General features: G+C 47.1%; 1 protein-coding gene across 1 annotated transcript in view; it reads left to right on the top strand.

The window, feature by feature from the left end:
• plxdc2b (plexin domain containing 2b) overlaps nucleotides 1–18,722 on the top strand; it is a 45,347-nt gene continuing 26,625 nt past the window's right edge. The window contains exon 1 of the mRNA XM_068748001.1: nucleotides 1–100. Coding sequence (XP_068604102.1) covers nucleotides 7–100 — 94 coding nt within the window. The 5' untranslated portion in view covers nucleotides 1–6. The remainder of the gene's footprint in view (nucleotides 101–18,722) is intronic.

Genomic DNA, 18,722 nt, shown 5'->3' on the forward strand with positions numbered 1-18,722 from the left:
TCGGACATGGAGGGCGTGAAGACGTTCGACCTTCTCCTTGGAGTTGTTTTGGTTTTGCGCTGTTTGGGGAATGCCCAGGCTGGGATCCGAGCCAGCAACGGTAAGAGCCAGCACCTTTGAGCAATTAGGCAAAACCTGTGTGCGTGGAGTTGAAGTCATAAAACGCGCGCAGCTGTCACACGCACGCATGGGCTGAGTGGGGTTTGGGGTTTTGCGTGATGACTTTGTGTGCATCGCTTTTTGTTGCGTGAAGCCTCCAGGTTTCTGAAAATGGATTCGAATCTGCAACGCAAAGAGAAGAAGAGACACCCTGGATGCTGTTTAGTCAGCGTATATTTAGGAATCATCTTTATTGATGACCCACTAACTTTGCTCATGCAAATCCTGCAGACGTGCATGAATTATTCCTGTGCATTAAACGGTATTACAGCCAAAGCATTCAAAGCAGATACGCAGAAAGCCTTCTCTTGTTCTGTGTTTTGGTTTATCTCCACACGAGCCTCTCCTCACCGTTCGGACCCTGGACCGTCCTCTCCAACCTTTAACAGACTGGAGCTCACTCACCTTTGGGCACCTTCTGGATTGCGCAGGTGCATTTCTATGTAGAAGCCATGTAGAGTCAATGCCAGACTTTTAACACTCTTGATTTTAAAGTGCATCTATCAGAAATGCAGGAGGAGGAGGACTGCACACACACACACACACACACACACTTTCCCCCCCCCCCGGCTCCACACATTCATACTCAATGAGTCCAACCGATCCGCCGGGCCGCTGCAGCCTGCTCATTTCACACAAGTGCCATAGTTGGAAATAGCAGCTTGTCCTTCCTTCACACATCGTGGAATGTCATGGACAAGCGGCCTCAACGAGGCTCGCGTACGGAGGCTGAAGATTAAGGATGGCTTTTACACACAAACCCTCACAACAAAATGTGCCCCCCCCCCATCTCTGGGCGTGTCGCTGCTGCAGCTCCGGCTGGATGCATTTAGGATGTAGGACAGTATTTTTAGACATCTGGGTGAGGTGCTTCCCTTGTCAGACTCTGCAAAGAGTGACCCCCCCTGTCCCTCTTTCATCTTTAGAGGATTCTCTGGTTTCACCACCAGAACCGCTGAAACTCAACGGAAGTCTCCAGCAGAGCCTGAAATGTGGGCTTTCACATCCCTCCTTAATTGCATTTATTAGTTCTCTGAGCTGTGCAGAGCATCTGGGTGGAATTACGCATCCTGTGCATCGTTTAAAAAAATTTTTTTTTAGGCTTCTAGCCTGTGAAGTTCACCCGATGATGCTCTCAGCAGTCGTTCACCGACGTATTTGAGGTTGATTTGGGGGGGGTAATCTGCTCCTGTGCTTCTCCTGGAGTGGAAAAAAAAAAGAGTTCCATGAGGGTCTGGAGTGTGTCTGTGAAAGCAGGAGAGTGTGAGAGAGAAAATTCTATACCCCTCTGTAAAAATAATGTGGTCTATTTTAAAAGCCTGCACCGAGGGCTGCTAACGTGCTAAGATTGTGGTCATATGTGGAATTTTATTTGCCGGGGATGGAGGCTCCGAGCTGTTTCTTTGCAGGGGAGGGAGGTTGATAGAGGGTTAATCTCCTCGCAGGCAGGCCATGTGAACGTCTCCACCTCCAAACGCGCAGCTCCTCATCAATCTTACCGCCAGAAGCCGCCTCTGCAATCACACAAGCGCCCTCAGAAACATGTCGACTGACTGCCGCGGAGAAACGGCCTCTGGATAGCCGGTTCTGTTTCTTAACCCCTCAAGGCCCGCTTCCCTCCCCTCAACACAACAGGTGTGTTGGCAAAAACATGTTGTGCAAGTCGTGAGCGGGAATGCTGCAAGAAGCTGATAGGCCGACGTCTTTTTTTTTTAAGAAGAAGAAGAAGAAGAATCCTGCTGCAGAAAACTCAATCAAATCTGCGTGGAGCGATAACGGGACTGGAACGTTCCTCCGATGAATGCAAAAAAACAAACTTCCTCATTCTTTTGATGCAGGGCCGGAACGGACTTCGGATTTGCAGCGCCTCATTGCAGTTTCTTTTGCAGAGAGCGAAGGGAACTAGTCCAGAGAACTAGCACATTGTCATCTAGATTCTTCCAGTTCCTCTTAATGGTGCGACTGGACATTTTGATACCATATTATGCATTCAACACTTAACATTTAAAAAGAAGCTAGTTGAAGTTAGCGGTTAACTAGCGGTGGAAGAAATTCTATTAAAAACAAGGGAGTCGGCCTGAGGCCTGCTAGCGCCTTAGAGTGGAGGACGAGATTGACCGTCATGTAACAGGATGAATTCTGTTTTTGCATTGATTTAGTACGTGTAAATGTGTTCCTTTTGCTTGTTGGGCGCCAGCATCCTCTCTAAAAATGCAGGAGTGTTTAGCTGCGGTTGGGTTGTTCAGTGAAAATGAAAATAATCCCGGATAGAGAAGTGAATTTATTTCCAGCGCTATCTTTTGCAAAAATTGCACCGGTGCAAGAGATGATTTGCCATCGGGTAAAAATGAAATGTCTTGTGCATGCAGAAAAAGATACGACTCGATTACAACGGAATAGAAGGTCTATTATTTGAGCTGTGTTGCTTTTATCCTAATCTGCTGGAGTTTCTGCAGCTGCAGCCCCGAGCCGGGGGGGGGGCAAACATTCAGAGCAAAATGAAAAAGTGAGTCAAGAAGACGAAACTCTGCTGGTTTATGTGTAATATTCTACTGTAAGTGATGCCTTCATTTCTTAAGGAGCAAAACATTTGACAAAGGATTCAGACTTGACATGGATTCTAAACCGGTCTCAGTCCAATACACCGTGGCACCTTTCCTTCTTTTTAAGCTCTCGCTCTTTGTCGTGCTTGAGGGATGTTTCCTGGCATAAGCTGTGTGCAGGGAGGAATGGGAGGTCCGGCTAAGTCTACTTCAATGAATAGATTGTAAGGCCTTCTTGGAATTCCCCCCCACTGTCGCTCCTCTTTCTGACATTGCACATTTTGGAATGGATAGAATGAGCTTGCCTCTTTATTGGGCCTTTGAATGACCTGCTGAAAGAATCTGCCGTGAATAGATGAGGGAGGGGGGGGGGTTATGGGTGCGAGACAAGGAGGGGTGGCGGCGGATTGGATTTATATATGCTGCATGCAGCAGGTCATGCAATGCGTGCAGAGTTGGGGAGGAAGGGAGGCAGCAGAGTCGCCCCCCCCTCCACCAGCAGCACCGGCCTCCTGCATTCGTCACGCCTGAAGCTCAGCCTGATGGCTGGAGTTCAATAGGCTCCAAGACAAAGAGCCAACACGCCGTTAAGCTCCTCTTCACCTTCCCCGCTTTGTCTCTCATGTGGTACAAAAAGCGGTGCCACTTCCAGTTGTTGTCGTCCTCCACCGAGATCGTGCCCGGGAGAAATCGCTCCCTGGCGTTTCCAGCTCTGCACGATTTGTTGGGTTCATTCAAATCAGCGCAATTATGGATCGTGTCCTTCAAGCGGGCTGGAAAAGGTCAGCGCCGCCTTGTTGCGATGTGACACGGATCTGAATGCCAGCTGTGTCGGCGGGAGACGACGGGCGTTTTCCGTCCAGGACAAGCGTCCCTCTCTGCCACGGAGCGCTGCCGGCAGGCCGCAGCGTGGTCAGCAGTCAGGCCGTTAGCTGCAACCTCCCGTTGGAGGACGCCAGAGGAGACGCGACCTCATCAGACAAGGAGCGGAATGAGAAAATGCTTCCGATTGTCGTGGGACGAGTGGGGATTTTCATTTTGCCCAAATGGGGAATATTTGAGAAGATGATGAGGGAGCGGGGTGGAAAAAAAATAAATGGCAGGACATGAATGTAAATTGTTCCCTTCGGCCCTTTTCTGTTTTTCTATCGAACAAATCTTCACCGAGATCCAAGAATCATTTTAGTAGGGTGGAAGAACTCTTTTTTGCATCATTTTGCCATCTGTGGCGCGTTTAATCCCACAAAGTGAATTTATCCACCTGTGAAGTAGTTCACAGAACATAAGAGCTCGGCGGTTCACACAGGGGCAGAATCTCAAAAGTGCTTGAAATAGTCTTGAAATTGTCTGTGGGCTTGTTTTGTTTGTTGCCTGACACCGAGGGCACATAAAAACCCAGGATAAACAGACATGGTGGTGACCCAAACCCAAAACCCAAGTCGCAACCGGAATAGCTGTGGGGAAAAGAGCCGGAGAAAGATGGAGCGAAAAGAACTGACTCAGAGAGTGGATTTATTCACGCTTCCTTTTGAAGGAAACGAAGAGGTGCAAAGACGGAGGCATGGCAGCATCACCGCCTGCCGTGGCGTGGCGTGCGGCGTTAAAGGACATTAAAGAAGTGCTTAGAAGTCATCAAATCTAGCATGTTAATGGCAGTCACATGCAGAACATCTGCAGCGGGTCTCATCTTCACGCAAGGACCGCTGGACTCCTGGATCATGGGTCGAAATGCCGTTTTGAGCAGCGTCTTATGCCGAAAGAAGACGAGGAGCCCGGCGCCCTACCCGAAAGAAGGCTTCATATCCCGAAGCCAGCAGGAGCGGCGGCTTGGCCTTGTCCCACAAAGACCGGTGTCACTCATGGGGTTTAAGTCATGCTGCTACATGCCTACAAGAAAATGGGCAACTGTGTGTGAAGGTTTCTCCCCGACTGTCAGCATCAGTCTGTCGGTTCCCTAAATCACATTTTTGAAATCATATGCAGGTAATTAAATAGGTTTCTTTAGATTCTCAGGGCTTTTCACACGACTTGTTCACATATTCGTTAAATATTCATGTCTGGTGGAAACAAGGCTTGTTTGAAGTATCGCAGGGATTCAGGCACACTGAGCTGATTGGATATTACTGATGCAACAGCTGCCAAATAGAAGCTGCTTCTTTCTTAATATGTCTGCCCTCCTTTGCCTTCATTATGGTGGAAAGAGAAACCTTTGCAGTCAGCAAAAGGAGCGCAACTCAATCCCGACAGTTTGATCGGTTCATTGGTCCGTCTGTCATATTAACAGCATGCCTACATGAAGATCCATTTATTCCAGTTTGATGACGTGATGATGATGTTTTTGCTTCCTCTAAATGACGGCTGTTAAACACGCAGCGTTCGGCGCGATGGATCTCTCGTTGCTGCGCACTTCAGTCAGTTTAAACGGCATTTCTAGCTCGTGCCAAGCCGGCCTCAGCAAACAACTGATGTGTGTTCCTTGCTGTAGGACCAGCAGCACTGCCTTTGTTGCTCTGCCCGGAAAATGTCTCTGCATCCCCACCAAAGTCATCCTGACAAAGAGCAAGTACGCCCTGCAGCCACAGCGTGTCACCGGGGCAAGGCGCAATGCAAGGCGTCAGGCGCGATGGAGCTTTTTTCTTTCTACGTGGGCAGGCGGGCAAAAGATTGTGACTTTTGAGGACTGCATCAAAGCTCGCCTCCGTTTGTCACCTTAAATCCATAATCCATAGGGGACGGAACAGATCTTTAGCATGCATTGGTGAATTTAATGTTTATTATGGAAACATTAAATTTCACACAATTCAACCCCCCCCCCCCCCCAGAACATTAAAGTGAGACGTCATTTGTCACTGCAGATATAGGAAAAATAATGGTCAAAATGGTTCTATTTGTTTTGGCTCGTTCTCCCCTGCGTGATTCAGCTCTTTGTAATAGGCTGGACCGTTCTTCTGGCTCTGCAAGGCTTCGCCGTTCAACACTTGACCCGGCCGGATCCTGGAGCGCCAGGAACGAGGCGGTAAGGGCCACTTCCCACAGTGGAGGTCGGGGTGTCTTCTGGGTTGAGACATTCCGCTACAGCCAAACTTGTTCATGTTTGTCGCCACCACATTTCTTCTTCTTCTTCTTCTTTTTGGACCTCCTAATCTAACATGTTTGACTAAACGCAAAAAATGATTCTGGTAAAGGAGGTTGAGTTTGTGGTTTCTAGCTGCTCCCGGAGCTCAACGCAGAGTCAGGAACAAAGGCTCGCTTTGAGTCTTTGTGGTTATGAATTACAAAGTCTAACAGCAGCGTGTGTGTGTGTGTGTGTGTGTGTGTGCGCGCGCCATGCAACAGACAGAGGAAGTGGGAAACCTGAGCCCCTGGACTTGGGGACTGGACTCTGTCCTGCAACCGACTGTGAGAGAGTTGATTCTATTGTCTTTCAATGCCCAGCACAATGAAGCATCTTGATACGTGGAGGTCTGGATGTGGAGACATGCTAAGATGAAGAAGGCAATAACACGGCAATAAATCAAAGTCCAAGCATTTGGGTTTGGCTCTGAGAGGAGCAACGTGGCCGGCGGTGCAAGCCTTGGCCCGACTTCCTGCCGATATTTGTCACGAATAACGGCTTTTGAATGCTTCTCCTCGAGCCAAAGTCTGTTTGCATTTGTAACATTTGTGTTGTCGTTTCTGTTCATTTTGCCTTGATGAACAAAGCAAAATCTCATCTCCCCTGCAAAGTACGGCACCCAGTGCTGCCGTGTTGTGTTGTGGTGAAGAAGAGGAGGGTCTTGCTCGCAGTTCTGTTGCCTATTCTTTCCGTAAAAAGCCCCATCCTACCACTCCTGTTTAAAAGGTGCTCGATCTGAGGGCCATTGTTGTCTCAGCCCTTCCTAATTGCTTCCTGAGCAGCGACAGATTCTGCTGAAACGCTGCATCGCATTTGTTACAGGTCGCTTTCAAAGTCCTGTCCAGATCCTGCGATGAATCACGTTTGCTGTGCAGGTAATTAATCGTATCTGTGACCATCACAAGGTGTGTGTGTGTGTGTGCCAGACGTGGTTAGAGGAGCTGCAGCACTTAATCGACTCACATTTAAAAGTCCTTGTTTCTCCTGCCTAATTAGAAGGCGAGTAAATTTGCTGTAATTATGAATTCACTCTTCTGTCTTCTTTTTGGGTGGAAGTGAACGATGACGAGGTAAAACCATCAGTGTGTGTGTGTGTGGGGGGGGGGATAAAAGATGAATGGTGACGGAAGGGGGGAGGGGGTTAATATTTCAAAAAGTAATTGATTAAATGGCTGGCTGGCTCCCCCTTTCATTCTCCAGTATTGAAAATGACGACGTTTACCTGCTTGCTGGCAACCCAGCTTTATTGCCACATACTGATCGAAGTCATTGATGAAGAGTTGCCGTGGTGATGAGATTTGAAATCTGCAGCAGTAAATTACCTTACCGTTTGTACCTGGCCTGATAAAGTGAAAGATTTACACCTGTGTCAGAGGTGAAATGCCCTTCCTCCGGAGAGGAGCCGCCGCCGCCGCCGTCGTCTGCCATGCAAATCCACCAATCGACAAGCGGTGACGGTGGAAAATGAGAGGAGGGGAGATGAATATAAACGAGCCATTTGAAATCCTGCACCAAATGGCTGGCAGATGTATGCGTTTTCTTTTGAGAGGCACGTATGCCCACTCAGTCCATCAATAATCTACAATTGCTGCGAAGCCAATTGGGCTTTGGGTGACGTGGCGTGATTCTTTTTAATGTGTCACACAGCTTGTTCCTGCAAATGGAGCCAATTCGTTTGTAAATATCTGACGGTGCTCCTGGTTGTATATCCGTTACACGAGGGACAGAGGAGGAGATCCGCTCAGATTTCACACCGACATCTTATATTTGCACATCTCTGCAAACATTTCATACTGAATGGGTGGATTGAGGAGTTTTGGTTCCGGTGTGTAGGTGTGTGTGTGACAACTTTCGAGTGTGTGTGTGTTTCAATCTTGCCTTGGCCTGAGGTCATCGAGCAGCCGGCGGTGGCTAATGACTGGATTAAGTGCAACAGATGGGATGCAGGGGTTGTTTCGAGATCAATCCTCAAAGCAGGGATGAAGATGGAGGTCAGGAGTCTAAAATCAGGCTGATTTCAAGCTAATCTTTGACCAGAAGCAAACATATATGAACATTTTCTGTTATTTTTCTGCTGGACTTCCTACATTAGTGTTATCCGTGGTGTGTGAGCTTTTGCTTCCAGCTGGCAGCATTGGAGCGTTTATTGGAGCAACATCTGCTGGAGTTCACCCTAACATATAACTCCATGTTAGCAGCTTTCTCCTTCTGTGATTTGAGCACTTCATATGCTGCAGCAGCGCGTTTCTGGAGTGGACGAGCCCAGGGCCGCTCCGCCGGCGGTCCAGGCCTGTCCGCCATTCAAAATGTGTGGCACATTACGAAATACGACAACGGAGACCTCGAACTGCTGAGATGAAGGAGCGATAAATAGAAAATCTCATCGTCAGTTTAATCGTGAAAGGTAACTCGGGGGGTTGGTTAAATGTCTGACCTGTATTATCATTAAATATTGATTGTATGTGTGTGTGTGTGTGTGTGTCTAATATATTTCATTTGTATAAAAGGCGATGAGAAGCCCCTTCTCTTTTTATGGGGTGGCACCTCTGTGAGGATCTTGCAGGTCATCTGCTGAAACTGGCGGTAGCGATCTGTCCGAAGGCGTGTCCACGAAAGGCTTTTTTCATGCGATTCAGTAACTTTCGGGGGTGAATCTATTGTCAATCTTCAGCACATACCTCTGATTCATAAGTTCCCTCCCATCATCTGTTCCCTTTTCCACTTCTGGCCCCAGTGGAAGTCCTGGAATTCAGAGGCGAAGAGTGATGGGAATACCATGTGTGGATCGCACATCTGTATGAAAACAAAAAAGAAACAGGTCTTGCCTTGTTAGTCGGACAATGAACAGAGAGGAGGTGGGAGAGGTCGAGGAGGGAATGCACCGGGGATGGAGCTCAGTGACTCTGGGACCGAACAGCTGGAGCGGGGCTCAAACCGGATCCAGCTGCAGGAGCAGCAATTTTCTTTTTGAGATCTTTTAAAGGTGAACTGAAGAGAAGTTCTAGACTTACAGAGGATGTTGGCAAGGCTGAAGGTTCAGGCTGTATCTCCCTATAATGAGCTTGTTAACAGATTTAGATTTAGCCAAACGTCAGCAATATCCCTTCCCCTCCTCGACCTGCGTTGGGTTTTGACCTTCCCGTTCTTTTCCTCCTTCCCTCGTTCGTTAATAAACACAGACACATAGCATGAACATCAACAGATTCAGATACTGAATTTGGTGCAGACGTATTTTTTCCCGGCCTAACATTTCCACTGCTCTGCTATTCCGCTCCTGGATAGTTTCAGCTCTACTGGACAGGAATGCCTACATTTAGTTTTATTGAAGCGCTCAGGCATTATTGCTCTTTCTTCATGATTAAAGGGCATTTCCACCCATTCGTTTCGAAGTCGTGGCATCTTGTCTGTGTTGAAGTTGCAGTGGGAAAGATGAGATCTGGGTTGTAGCCCAGGAGACAACTGGTATCCGTCCTGCTGGAGTGTCATTGAGCAAGAGTTCCAACTCCTAATCGGCTGCTCTGACATGTGACCTCCCAGTGGAGGTTGACAACGGAAACTATTTCCTTTGGAGCACAAATGTTCTTTTGGACTCGATGTTAAACTGACTACAAGATGTTGTTCTGTGTCTGATAGTGTGTGGCTGGTGGTGTGTGTCTGATAGTGTGTGTCTGGTTGTGTGTGTCACCACACAACATAAATCTGACTGTTTTTGGCTATAGCTCAAGAACTCGTGAGATAAGCATCATAAAAATGAACTTGTGACCTCACAATATTCTCTATGGCACTTTTTGGGTCCTTTATTCTGGGTCATAATTTAGGAGCCGGACATTCTGAGTGTGTCATGTTTGTTCTTACATTTGTGCTTCTCTGTAATAATCGTGAGACTTCATGTGGAAGAAGCGACGACGTCTACGTCATCAAGACCCAACATCGAACACCTTTGATGGACTATATACTGACTCCCACGCCATATTGTATTGGCACGGATATCTGGGGATCTAATCTTCAAATTGAAGTTGTTGCGAAGTTGCTGGTCGTCCAATTAGTCCTCACTGTCCGCTGCTGCGGAGGAAGTGAGAAGTTAATGAGCCGATATATTCCAGTTTGACGACAAGCTTTATAGTCGAGGTCATTTTCTCCTCCGCGTCGCCGTCTCCAACATGTTTCTGCAGGTTCCTGTCCGGGCCCAGTTTCTGGGCTGACATGGTCATAAACACGACCGCCGGTGCTGCCCTGGGGAGTCGTCTATGCTTCCGTGGGACAGGTCTAAACAAAACCTAGCCGGGTTTGTAATCTGCACCTTCAATCTGCAGAGAAGCCATCAAATCTGTCTCGTATGGCGTCATTCCCGTCGAAGGTTTGACGGACCAGCTTTATATTTGATGATGACCTCTAAAAAATGCGAAAGAGCTCTTTCGCATTCTTTACATTTTAATCACTGTCTTTTCCCATAATGTTTGAACCCCTGTCTGAACGTGTGGATAAATCAATTAGCTAAAGTGATATGATCCCAACATCACGGCTGCATTGGGAGAATGTCTAAACAGAAATCTGTTTTTTCCATCGTTCCCGACGCAGTAATTATTTTCCTTGTCAGACAACAAACTTCGTCTTCTTTTTTTCCAAGGACTTTTCAGGCAGTTTGAAAACGAATGAAGGATGGCTAAATTTCCTGCCAAAAATGCAGTGATTGCTTCTCGGGAATCATTTGTTCTTGACAAGTCACTTTTAAACATTTACCAATTATTTCATTCAAAAATGAATTCCAATCTCTCTTGTCAGGCGCAGCGTTGAACTTGCACAGGCCCTTCCTGTGTTTTTTTTTTCTTTTGCCTTAAAGCCCAACGGCAAAATGTTCCTTGTGGTTTAATCCCACAAGACGGATGCTGAGACGCGGGAGGATGGCGTCTGCAGCGGCGCCATCCTCAGCTCATCTTTCAACCCCCTCGGGGTATTTCCCGCCTCTGACAGCTCCCCTCTCGCTGTTTACCTCCTTCACCGTAACCTACCGGCAGCACATTGAGCCGCGGCGGGCGAAGCCCCCTTCTTTACGCACCCCTTTGCTTCATTTCTCACCTTTTCTTAAATTGAGCCGTGCGGCTTTTCATCTCTCGTGTGTAAAAAAGAAGCCGAATGCCTTCAGGGTATCGGCGCGGGGGGGGTGTTTTCATGTTTTATTCATGTGTCACCAACCTTGGCTATTTGTTGGTAGCATTTGCCTTTGAAAATGTCCTCTTCAAGGTGGCGCAGTTGTGAGAAGGGATGAAAAGCAATGTACATATTTTATTTTGAATTTTTAAGTCATTTTTGTATTTATTTCAAAATACATTTTCCAACTTCAGATCACTTATACTTTGCTTCATCTCAGCAGGAATTCATTTTGTGCTTCATTTGTCAACATTTCACAAAATAAGGACAAAAACATGTTTTCTTTTCCTACTATTAATACCTCAAGTACGTTTGCTCATTTCTTGTGCAGTATTGCATTACGTAGAGCAGTAGTACTTTAATCGCAGTACATGTTGGGTACCTAAGCCTACCAACGGAGTGCAATGATGCCATTAGTGCTGCTACATTTTCCGCCATTCTTCTGGATGCTAAGAGAAGTTGCTGTGGGCCCCAAAGTTTGATCAAAGAACCCCAGAGAGGCAGATCCTGCATGGACCCAGAGCCGATGGCACCGTGCCCAGAAGCATCGCGTGGAGAGAGAGAGTCGAGGCGTCGTCGCGCGAGTCTTAAAACAGGAAGGTTGTCAGGCCGAGTGAGTTTAGCGCTTGGGTTTCTCATAAAACGTCTACATTCTGCAGCTGCAGTCATTCCTGGTGCGCTGCCTGCCACCAAACCTGAATGTTCTCCTGTTTGACATACGCAACACTGCATTTTGGCATCTATTTTGACATATTTCTAACTTTAGAATATTGTTGTGTAGATTTGAATCCTGACCTGGGGCTTCGCTCCTTGTGGGCTTCCTCCAGCCGTTCAAAAAAAGAGAAGAGGACGAAAATCATACACTGTAGATGAATTATCTGCTAACTTTTACATCGGTGTGGATGATCCTTGATTATATGCACGATCACAGCAGCATCTATTAACAAGCTACGTTACCACCCTGTTCTCTGCAGCTGCAGCACACATCTGTCCAGAGCTGCACCTGGGACCACTAATCCGAAATAACCAGATCGCACTGTCTTTGGGAAGAGAATCCCTGAAAAAAAACATGATGAGATAGTTTTTAATTTGATCTCCTAGAAAGCAATTAGTGTAATTCTGATGGAAATCATTGCTGACCAGACTGTTTATTAGATTTCTCAAGTCTCCCTGACTTTCCTCGCAGTTGCCGTTGTCATCTTCTGCACCATTTGCACCAGGGAATGTGCAAGGAGCAGAATGAATGGAAAACATGATGAACTGTGTGTGTATGTCTTGAAATCATTAAGTTTGCATACTCTTACAAGCTGAGAAACCTTTGTGGGTTTTCAATTGTCCTGAAACAAAGCCGAGCTCGGATGGAGGATTTTTCCCTGAGTGGCTAAATCTGCACAATCAGACATGGGAAACGGGATTCGGTTTTCATTACTGATTGAAGAGCGGGTAAAGAGGTACACGTTTCCACAAACAGCCGTCACTGTAATGGGATTTTGGAAGCAGAGAGGCAGGTTGTAAACAATAATTAATATTGACTTGCTGATGATTTATAAAGTTTGACTCGTTAATTGATCACATATATTTAAGACGTGGCGGAATGGGATCAGCAACCATCAGCCTGAGCGTCTTATTTGCTTTCCAGATTGAGCGGAGTCTCGGAATACGCTGCACCCTCTGTGCTTCTCGGAAGCCGGTTTGGTTGTTTTTGCTGCTGCTTTGTTGGGAGGGGGGGGGGGGGGGTGCCTGGAGGCTGTAGGTGGGAAGATGTGGGATTTGGCGAGTTTTTAAGGAGTTTCTTCTGTTTTTCCCACATTTTATTTTGGAAATGTTTACTTCTGCTCTCTGGGATAGTATCCAGACGTGGGAGAAAAGCATGTGTGACGCATGTTTTTATCTAAGTGGGGCTCTGCAGGCCTATTTACACACGTGTTCAGCATTTGAAGTGAACTCAATTACGAAGAATGTCTTAAGTGGATGTGAGAACTGCATTTGGTGATGGAAAATGGAGTCTGACGACCGCAGCGCGTGATGTCGGTCGGCTTTACCACGACGGATAAGGAGGATGCATCGCTGGCTAACATCAGAAGATAACCAGCCTCAGAGGTCACAGTATATGAGAAGCACAAGTCCGATGCGGACTATTATGCAGCAGCGGTGTGTTTGTTTCACGGAGCTGCATCCCAGATGATTGCCCTTTGCTCCTTTGGACTCCTCGAACAGCTGGACTCTCTCTCTTTCTTGGAACTGGCAGGTCCAAAGGGTTCAACCCTGTCTTTCTCTGCTTGCACAGAGCTCAACTCAGAGAACACTGCTGCGTGGAGCGGTTAGACAGGGTGGAGGTGCGTGGGGGGGGGGGGGGGGGGGGTTGGTGATGCTGATGGATTAGGAGGACGGAAGAGAACAGGCCCGAGGGCCCCCCCCCAGGTCTGGCCTTGCCTGGAGAAAAGCTCAGTTAATACACTCGCATCCTTGTCCGGTCAATCAATCGCCGCCTGCAGGACTCGTTGCTCACATAAACACCGACTCTTGCGTGTGCCCAGACTCACACATTTCCACACTCGGGAATCAATCTTTGGTCGAAGCGGAGTAGCTGTGAAATTCTTCTTTAACGCTGTTTGTCCCTGAGTCGATGCCGCGATCGATCGCTTTGGGACGAACTGATGTGTCAAAGTGTCACTCAAGTCTAAAGGCGCTCATTTATTTTAAACAATCATAAATTACAACCGGCTCCAGTATGTGTGTGTGTGTGTGTGTGTGTGTCAGCTAGCATGCCAGCTTACCTCAACACAACTGGGTCCTGGCAGTGTCCCGGGTCCTGACAGAGACAGGACAGGTGGTCTCGGTCTGCATTTGAGTACCTCCTAGTCGATGTCCAGGGATTTTGTTCTCCACCACATGACACCACATTTGCCTTGAACTGGTGAGAAATCAGCTAATGCAGATTCGGGTGGAACAATTTCTTGGCAGAGAAAAGCCCCTCAAGGACTTCTGGATCATCTTGCACAAGTCGGCCTTGCAGTTAAAAACAAATGTTGCTCCCTCCTTGTGTGACGTGTCGTTGCTTCAAAAGTACACAGCGAGCCTCGAATAATGGAGACGGGAACACTTGGAGAGGCTCAATGACCATTTATTGAGTCGAGTGCGTTGCGGATATTTGCTGCGTAGGTGTGTTTCCATTGGCTGAAGAAGTGAACCCGCAGCATAAAAGCCAGTCTATTATTTGTTAGGTGGCGTATCGGAATAAAAGTGGAGGCTTTTTGTCCTGCCTGTCCTCCTCCATTCACCGCCGTGGATGTCACCGCTTCCAATTTTATGGTCTGTTAAACAGGCGCTAAAGAAGACTGTTGGAACTGAAGGGACAGATTTGTATGATTTCATGGAGAGATTTAGGTTCGGCTCTTTTACGTGCGAATGACGGCCTTTGCCACGGCAACCTGGTGAGCTGTGCAGGTGCAGCGATATTGCCAGAGGTAATGATCCGCACCGTAGAGAGAGGAGAAATCATTTGTTGCAGGAGGTTCAGAGTCCGGTGATGCATCGCATTGCCTGCCTGGTCCGGAATCTCTTACGGGGTAGAGCGATTCGAAGTGCTTTGGATGATCTCCTGGGTTTGTGCTGCTCATTCGCAAAGTTGAAAAGTTGAAAGGGAGCCAGCAGCATAATGCTTCACAGACCGGCGGTATATCGCTCAATCTCCTGAAACACGAGACGGACGGCCGCTCCTGACTGGAAACCTGAATTCCTAAACGTCTGTGTCACTCAGGAAGCACTTCCCTCCGTAATCCCCGTGTCTCCCGTCTGCCTGCGATCCTCCTTGCCTTTCTGATGTTTGCCGATGCATTTTTTTGTATACGCTTCCTGCACTGACCAGCGTCGGAGGGAAGACGACCGCCAATTCCATAAAGAAAGCCGCAGCGGTGGCGGCGGACTCCACCATGTTTCACTCGGGCAGTTTAAACCCTGTGTTTTGGGGTTTGCTCGGCTATGTTGCCGGGTGCTTTGTGGTTTAGCCTGCCTCGGAGATTGCGTCCAGACTATTTAGTCATTTTGAGCAGATGCTCGGAAGCCAAATTAACAATTTCCTCCAATATAACCAGTTATTCTCTTCCAAGGTAAAGCCTGAATTAAAGATCGCTGGCCCTGAAGCCGGACACGCTCAGCCACTTTCTCTTCACCTGTCCGCTTCACGGGCGCCATGCTATCCCAGGGACTGTGAACGCAACATTAACCTCCTTCCAATGAATCCCCCCCCCCCCCATCTTGCACGCGCTGCAGACTGTAATTAACACTTTGAGAGTTTCGGAAAAAACTGTCTTTTTATTTATAACCTTCCTTTCACACCTGCCTTCCGTCTCATTTAGGTGACGAACAGGAAAAGGTGTTGCTTGCCGGTTAGAGATTTTGTGGGTTTTTTTTGTCATTGAAGAGTCAAATTCAGCTTTATATTTGCATGATTTACCTGCTAATATGGTTGATCTGAGAGCAAACACCCTGCAGAATTATTTATTCTAAAGTTAAATCTGCAATATAATTAATATAAAAAAGGGAAGATGTTCCCTTCTTTATCTGCAGCCCTAATCTCAACCCCGGGGGGGACGTTTGTGTTGCTTTGCTGTGACTTGGAAAAGATGTGACTAATTGTTGGCAAAACAACATTTCTGGCGTAATGGGGTCGGTCATGACAAGCGCGTCGCTTCCTCGCCTCCGTCTGGAGGGAAGTCTATAATCACATTTCCTGTGAGAGGAATGGATTTTTGTTTAGGTTCACATTCCTGCAGCATTCCTAATCTGAGATTTATATGCAGCTCACATTTAATCGATATAAGTCTCTTTTATCACTGCGGGCCGTTTGAAACTGGATCTCTACATTTCTCTCAGCTCATGCTTAATTTTCTCCTCCAGTCAGCTTTTTTTTTTTTACTTTTCTTAATGACAGGCTGCGTCTTTAAGAGAGAATGCATTTAAAGCAAGCTATGGCAGGTACAAAATAAAACACACTTTGCTCTGCACAATAATTCCAGACAGTCTCATGTCTGTAATCGGTCTGGATTCTGCTTTGTGTCGAAGCGGCACTTATCATCAGCGCATCTCTCAACCCCCGGGGCGATAGAGAATTAAAGGCCTGCAGATTATTTGGCATCGCATACCATGAATTTATATTATTAGATCAGCAGGAACACGAGGCAAGCAGTGCTAATTTCCTGTGTGCAAGCTATCATCAGACAGTGAGGGATAGAAGAGCTTCACCAGCACAGGACTCCTATCAGCTCCAGTTTGATAACATATTCATCCGGTTCATCTGTCCGTGTCTGATCAGTTTAGTATCAGTCAAGGCTGATCACAACATCCAGGCTGTCTGAGGTCATCGCTGCTTTGATGAGGCCAAACACTGTCTCACGAGGCTCTTATATTCAGCTTTTGTGAAAGAGCGAATCGCTGCTTCTTTCTCTTTATCATCATTTGCGATGGAATGGTTCAGGGCATTGGAAGGCTAGTCAGACAAAGCAAACACTTAAAGTAATCACCGCGGTCAGTAACGGACAGAGTATTCATCTTCTCCTGACATTTATAGACGAAACAACATTATGCATTAAATGACCTTTTCATGTGATGCCGTGAAAATCCATTCGGAGTCGGGAGGCCCGCTTCCTTTTATTCTCCGACCTCAAAAGACAAGCGCATAATACCATGACTAGATATTGCTTGTCGCTTGAAAATGGTGAAGTGTTTCTCAAGAGAAACGTTTCCGCTAAGTCTTCACTAATGAAGAGAACACGACGTCTGAAAGGGGGACTTATTTCTCTGTGGTGATCTGGAGTGGTTCTGTTAATCTCATCAGCTTGTTTTCATGCGTGGTTTTCTTAATTTTGTTCTCGCAGCATTGTAGGTTTGAAGCCAAGAAAAACAATTTCTTTGTGCCTTGGCAATATTTACTCCAATTTAACCAGATTTGAGTGGATCTGCATAAGAGACTGCCTCGCAGAGAGGGTCCGCCAGAGTGTTTGGCAGATTCTGCTCCTACGCTGATAAAGCAGCTGGCAGTGGGCACTAAATTAAGTGCTCTGACACCCCGAGATAAAAAAAAAAAAAAGCCTAAGAAAGCCTATATGGATGCAACTTCTGTTAATCCTTTTTCCATTAGCATGCACAAATGCAGAAAAGCATCCCTCCTTCTCTACTTGCCGGTCACGCGTGGCAGTCTCCCGTTAGCGGTCCACGAGTCAGGTGGAATCTCAGAGAAAAGCGGGGTAAAGACTTGGAAACTGGGTGAAAGAAGGGGTGCTGACAGCACAGCTATTCTGCAGTTTTATTGCCTTCTAAATGTTCTAAAAGGTCTGCGGTGGAACCACGTAAACGGCCCCTCCGGTGTTTGTGAATCGGAGCTGTCGACGGCCGTGAGTCCGGCCAACGAGGTCGCGCCACAGTCAGGGTAAAGGTATGCAGGGGGCTGTCGGATGCACTGAAAGAAAAGTAGAAGAAGACAGATTTCCTTTCACATAAAAGCCTGGGAGCAGCTTCACACTGAGGAGAAGCCTTGTCCTGCTGGGGAGTTATTTTTGGTGTCCCTCAGGGGTCTGCCCTTAGTTCTCCCTCCAATGCTTGACAAAGGACCCTGAGTTTTCCCGGGATTATAAGGATCTGCTACCTCTGAATCAAAAGAGGGTGCACATGCTCCGATAAAGGGCGAGTCATCAAGACTGTTAGCAGTGGGACATACTGGGAATAGAGGATCCATTTATTCAAGGCCCCTACGCAGGGGCCACGGTTTATTTCAAAGCTTCTATTGCCAGCTTTCTATCGTATATTGAGGATCTTTAAATGTTGAGAATAGATATGTCGACCTGTGCCTCTTGGATTGCACTAAATAAATACAATAAATCCACATTTGATGCCAAAGTAGCAGCAGTGGGTTTCCAGGGTCAAGGAATTATGTAGTATTCCTTATTAATTAAAGCGATGTCATCACGGTGACATCGCCAATGATCGCCTGCCTGCGGCGACGATTGACGATCTATCGCGGTCAAAGTTCCCACTGACCAATTTGTCCCACAGTGGTTCTGTAAGTGCCTGCTGCCAGATTCAGGAGGTGGTTTTGTGGTTTTAAATATATATAATTTAAGCTGAGAATGATTACGTTGCTGACCGAACTCAGACTTCCACGCTTCCCTGGTCTTCTTCTCGCGTACTTCAGCGCTAGCCTCAAAGTGCAGGTTGGTCTCTTTGCCTGTTGCTTCCCAGATACTCAACGTAAAGTGAATCTGTCAGCTTCCACTTTGGGGCGAATTAGCATCTGAAGCGAATTAGCATCGCCAGCTCTCTCCTGAGAACTAGCGGCCACTCGGGAGGCCAGGAGAGAGGAGAGAGGAGAGAGGAGAGAGGAGGGCGACAAGGAGAGCGAAGCCGTAAACGCACTGGTCTAATTAAACCCACTGACCTCTGCCTCGTAAAAAGAACCATTGCAGAGTATTAGAGGAAGAATCAGCAGTAATTTTTACCCTAAAGCCAACACTATTTGCATCTGTAGCAACATGCAAGCACTTTTATTTGGATAAGTGCTATTAAAATAAACTTTATTTCTATTTGCATTTAAATGCAAAATGATTGGGGGGGGGCAGGAACTAATCCAAGTACGCTGAGCGTTAGCCCGAAGCAGAGGAAGTGCGTCTGCTGGCCGTCACCAGGCTGCTCGGCTTGGTGCCTGCAGGCGATGCAACATTCTGTCGTCCATATGGTTCAGCCCTGTTCAGATTCTGCTGCGT

Source organism: Brachionichthys hirsutus, chromosome 14, assembly GCF_040956055.1.
Source record: "Brachionichthys hirsutus isolate HB-005 chromosome 14, CSIRO-AGI_Bhir_v1, whole genome shotgun sequence".
In the NCBI taxonomy this organism is placed as follows: Eukaryota; Metazoa; Chordata; class Actinopteri; order Lophiiformes; family Brachionichthyidae; genus Brachionichthys; species Brachionichthys hirsutus.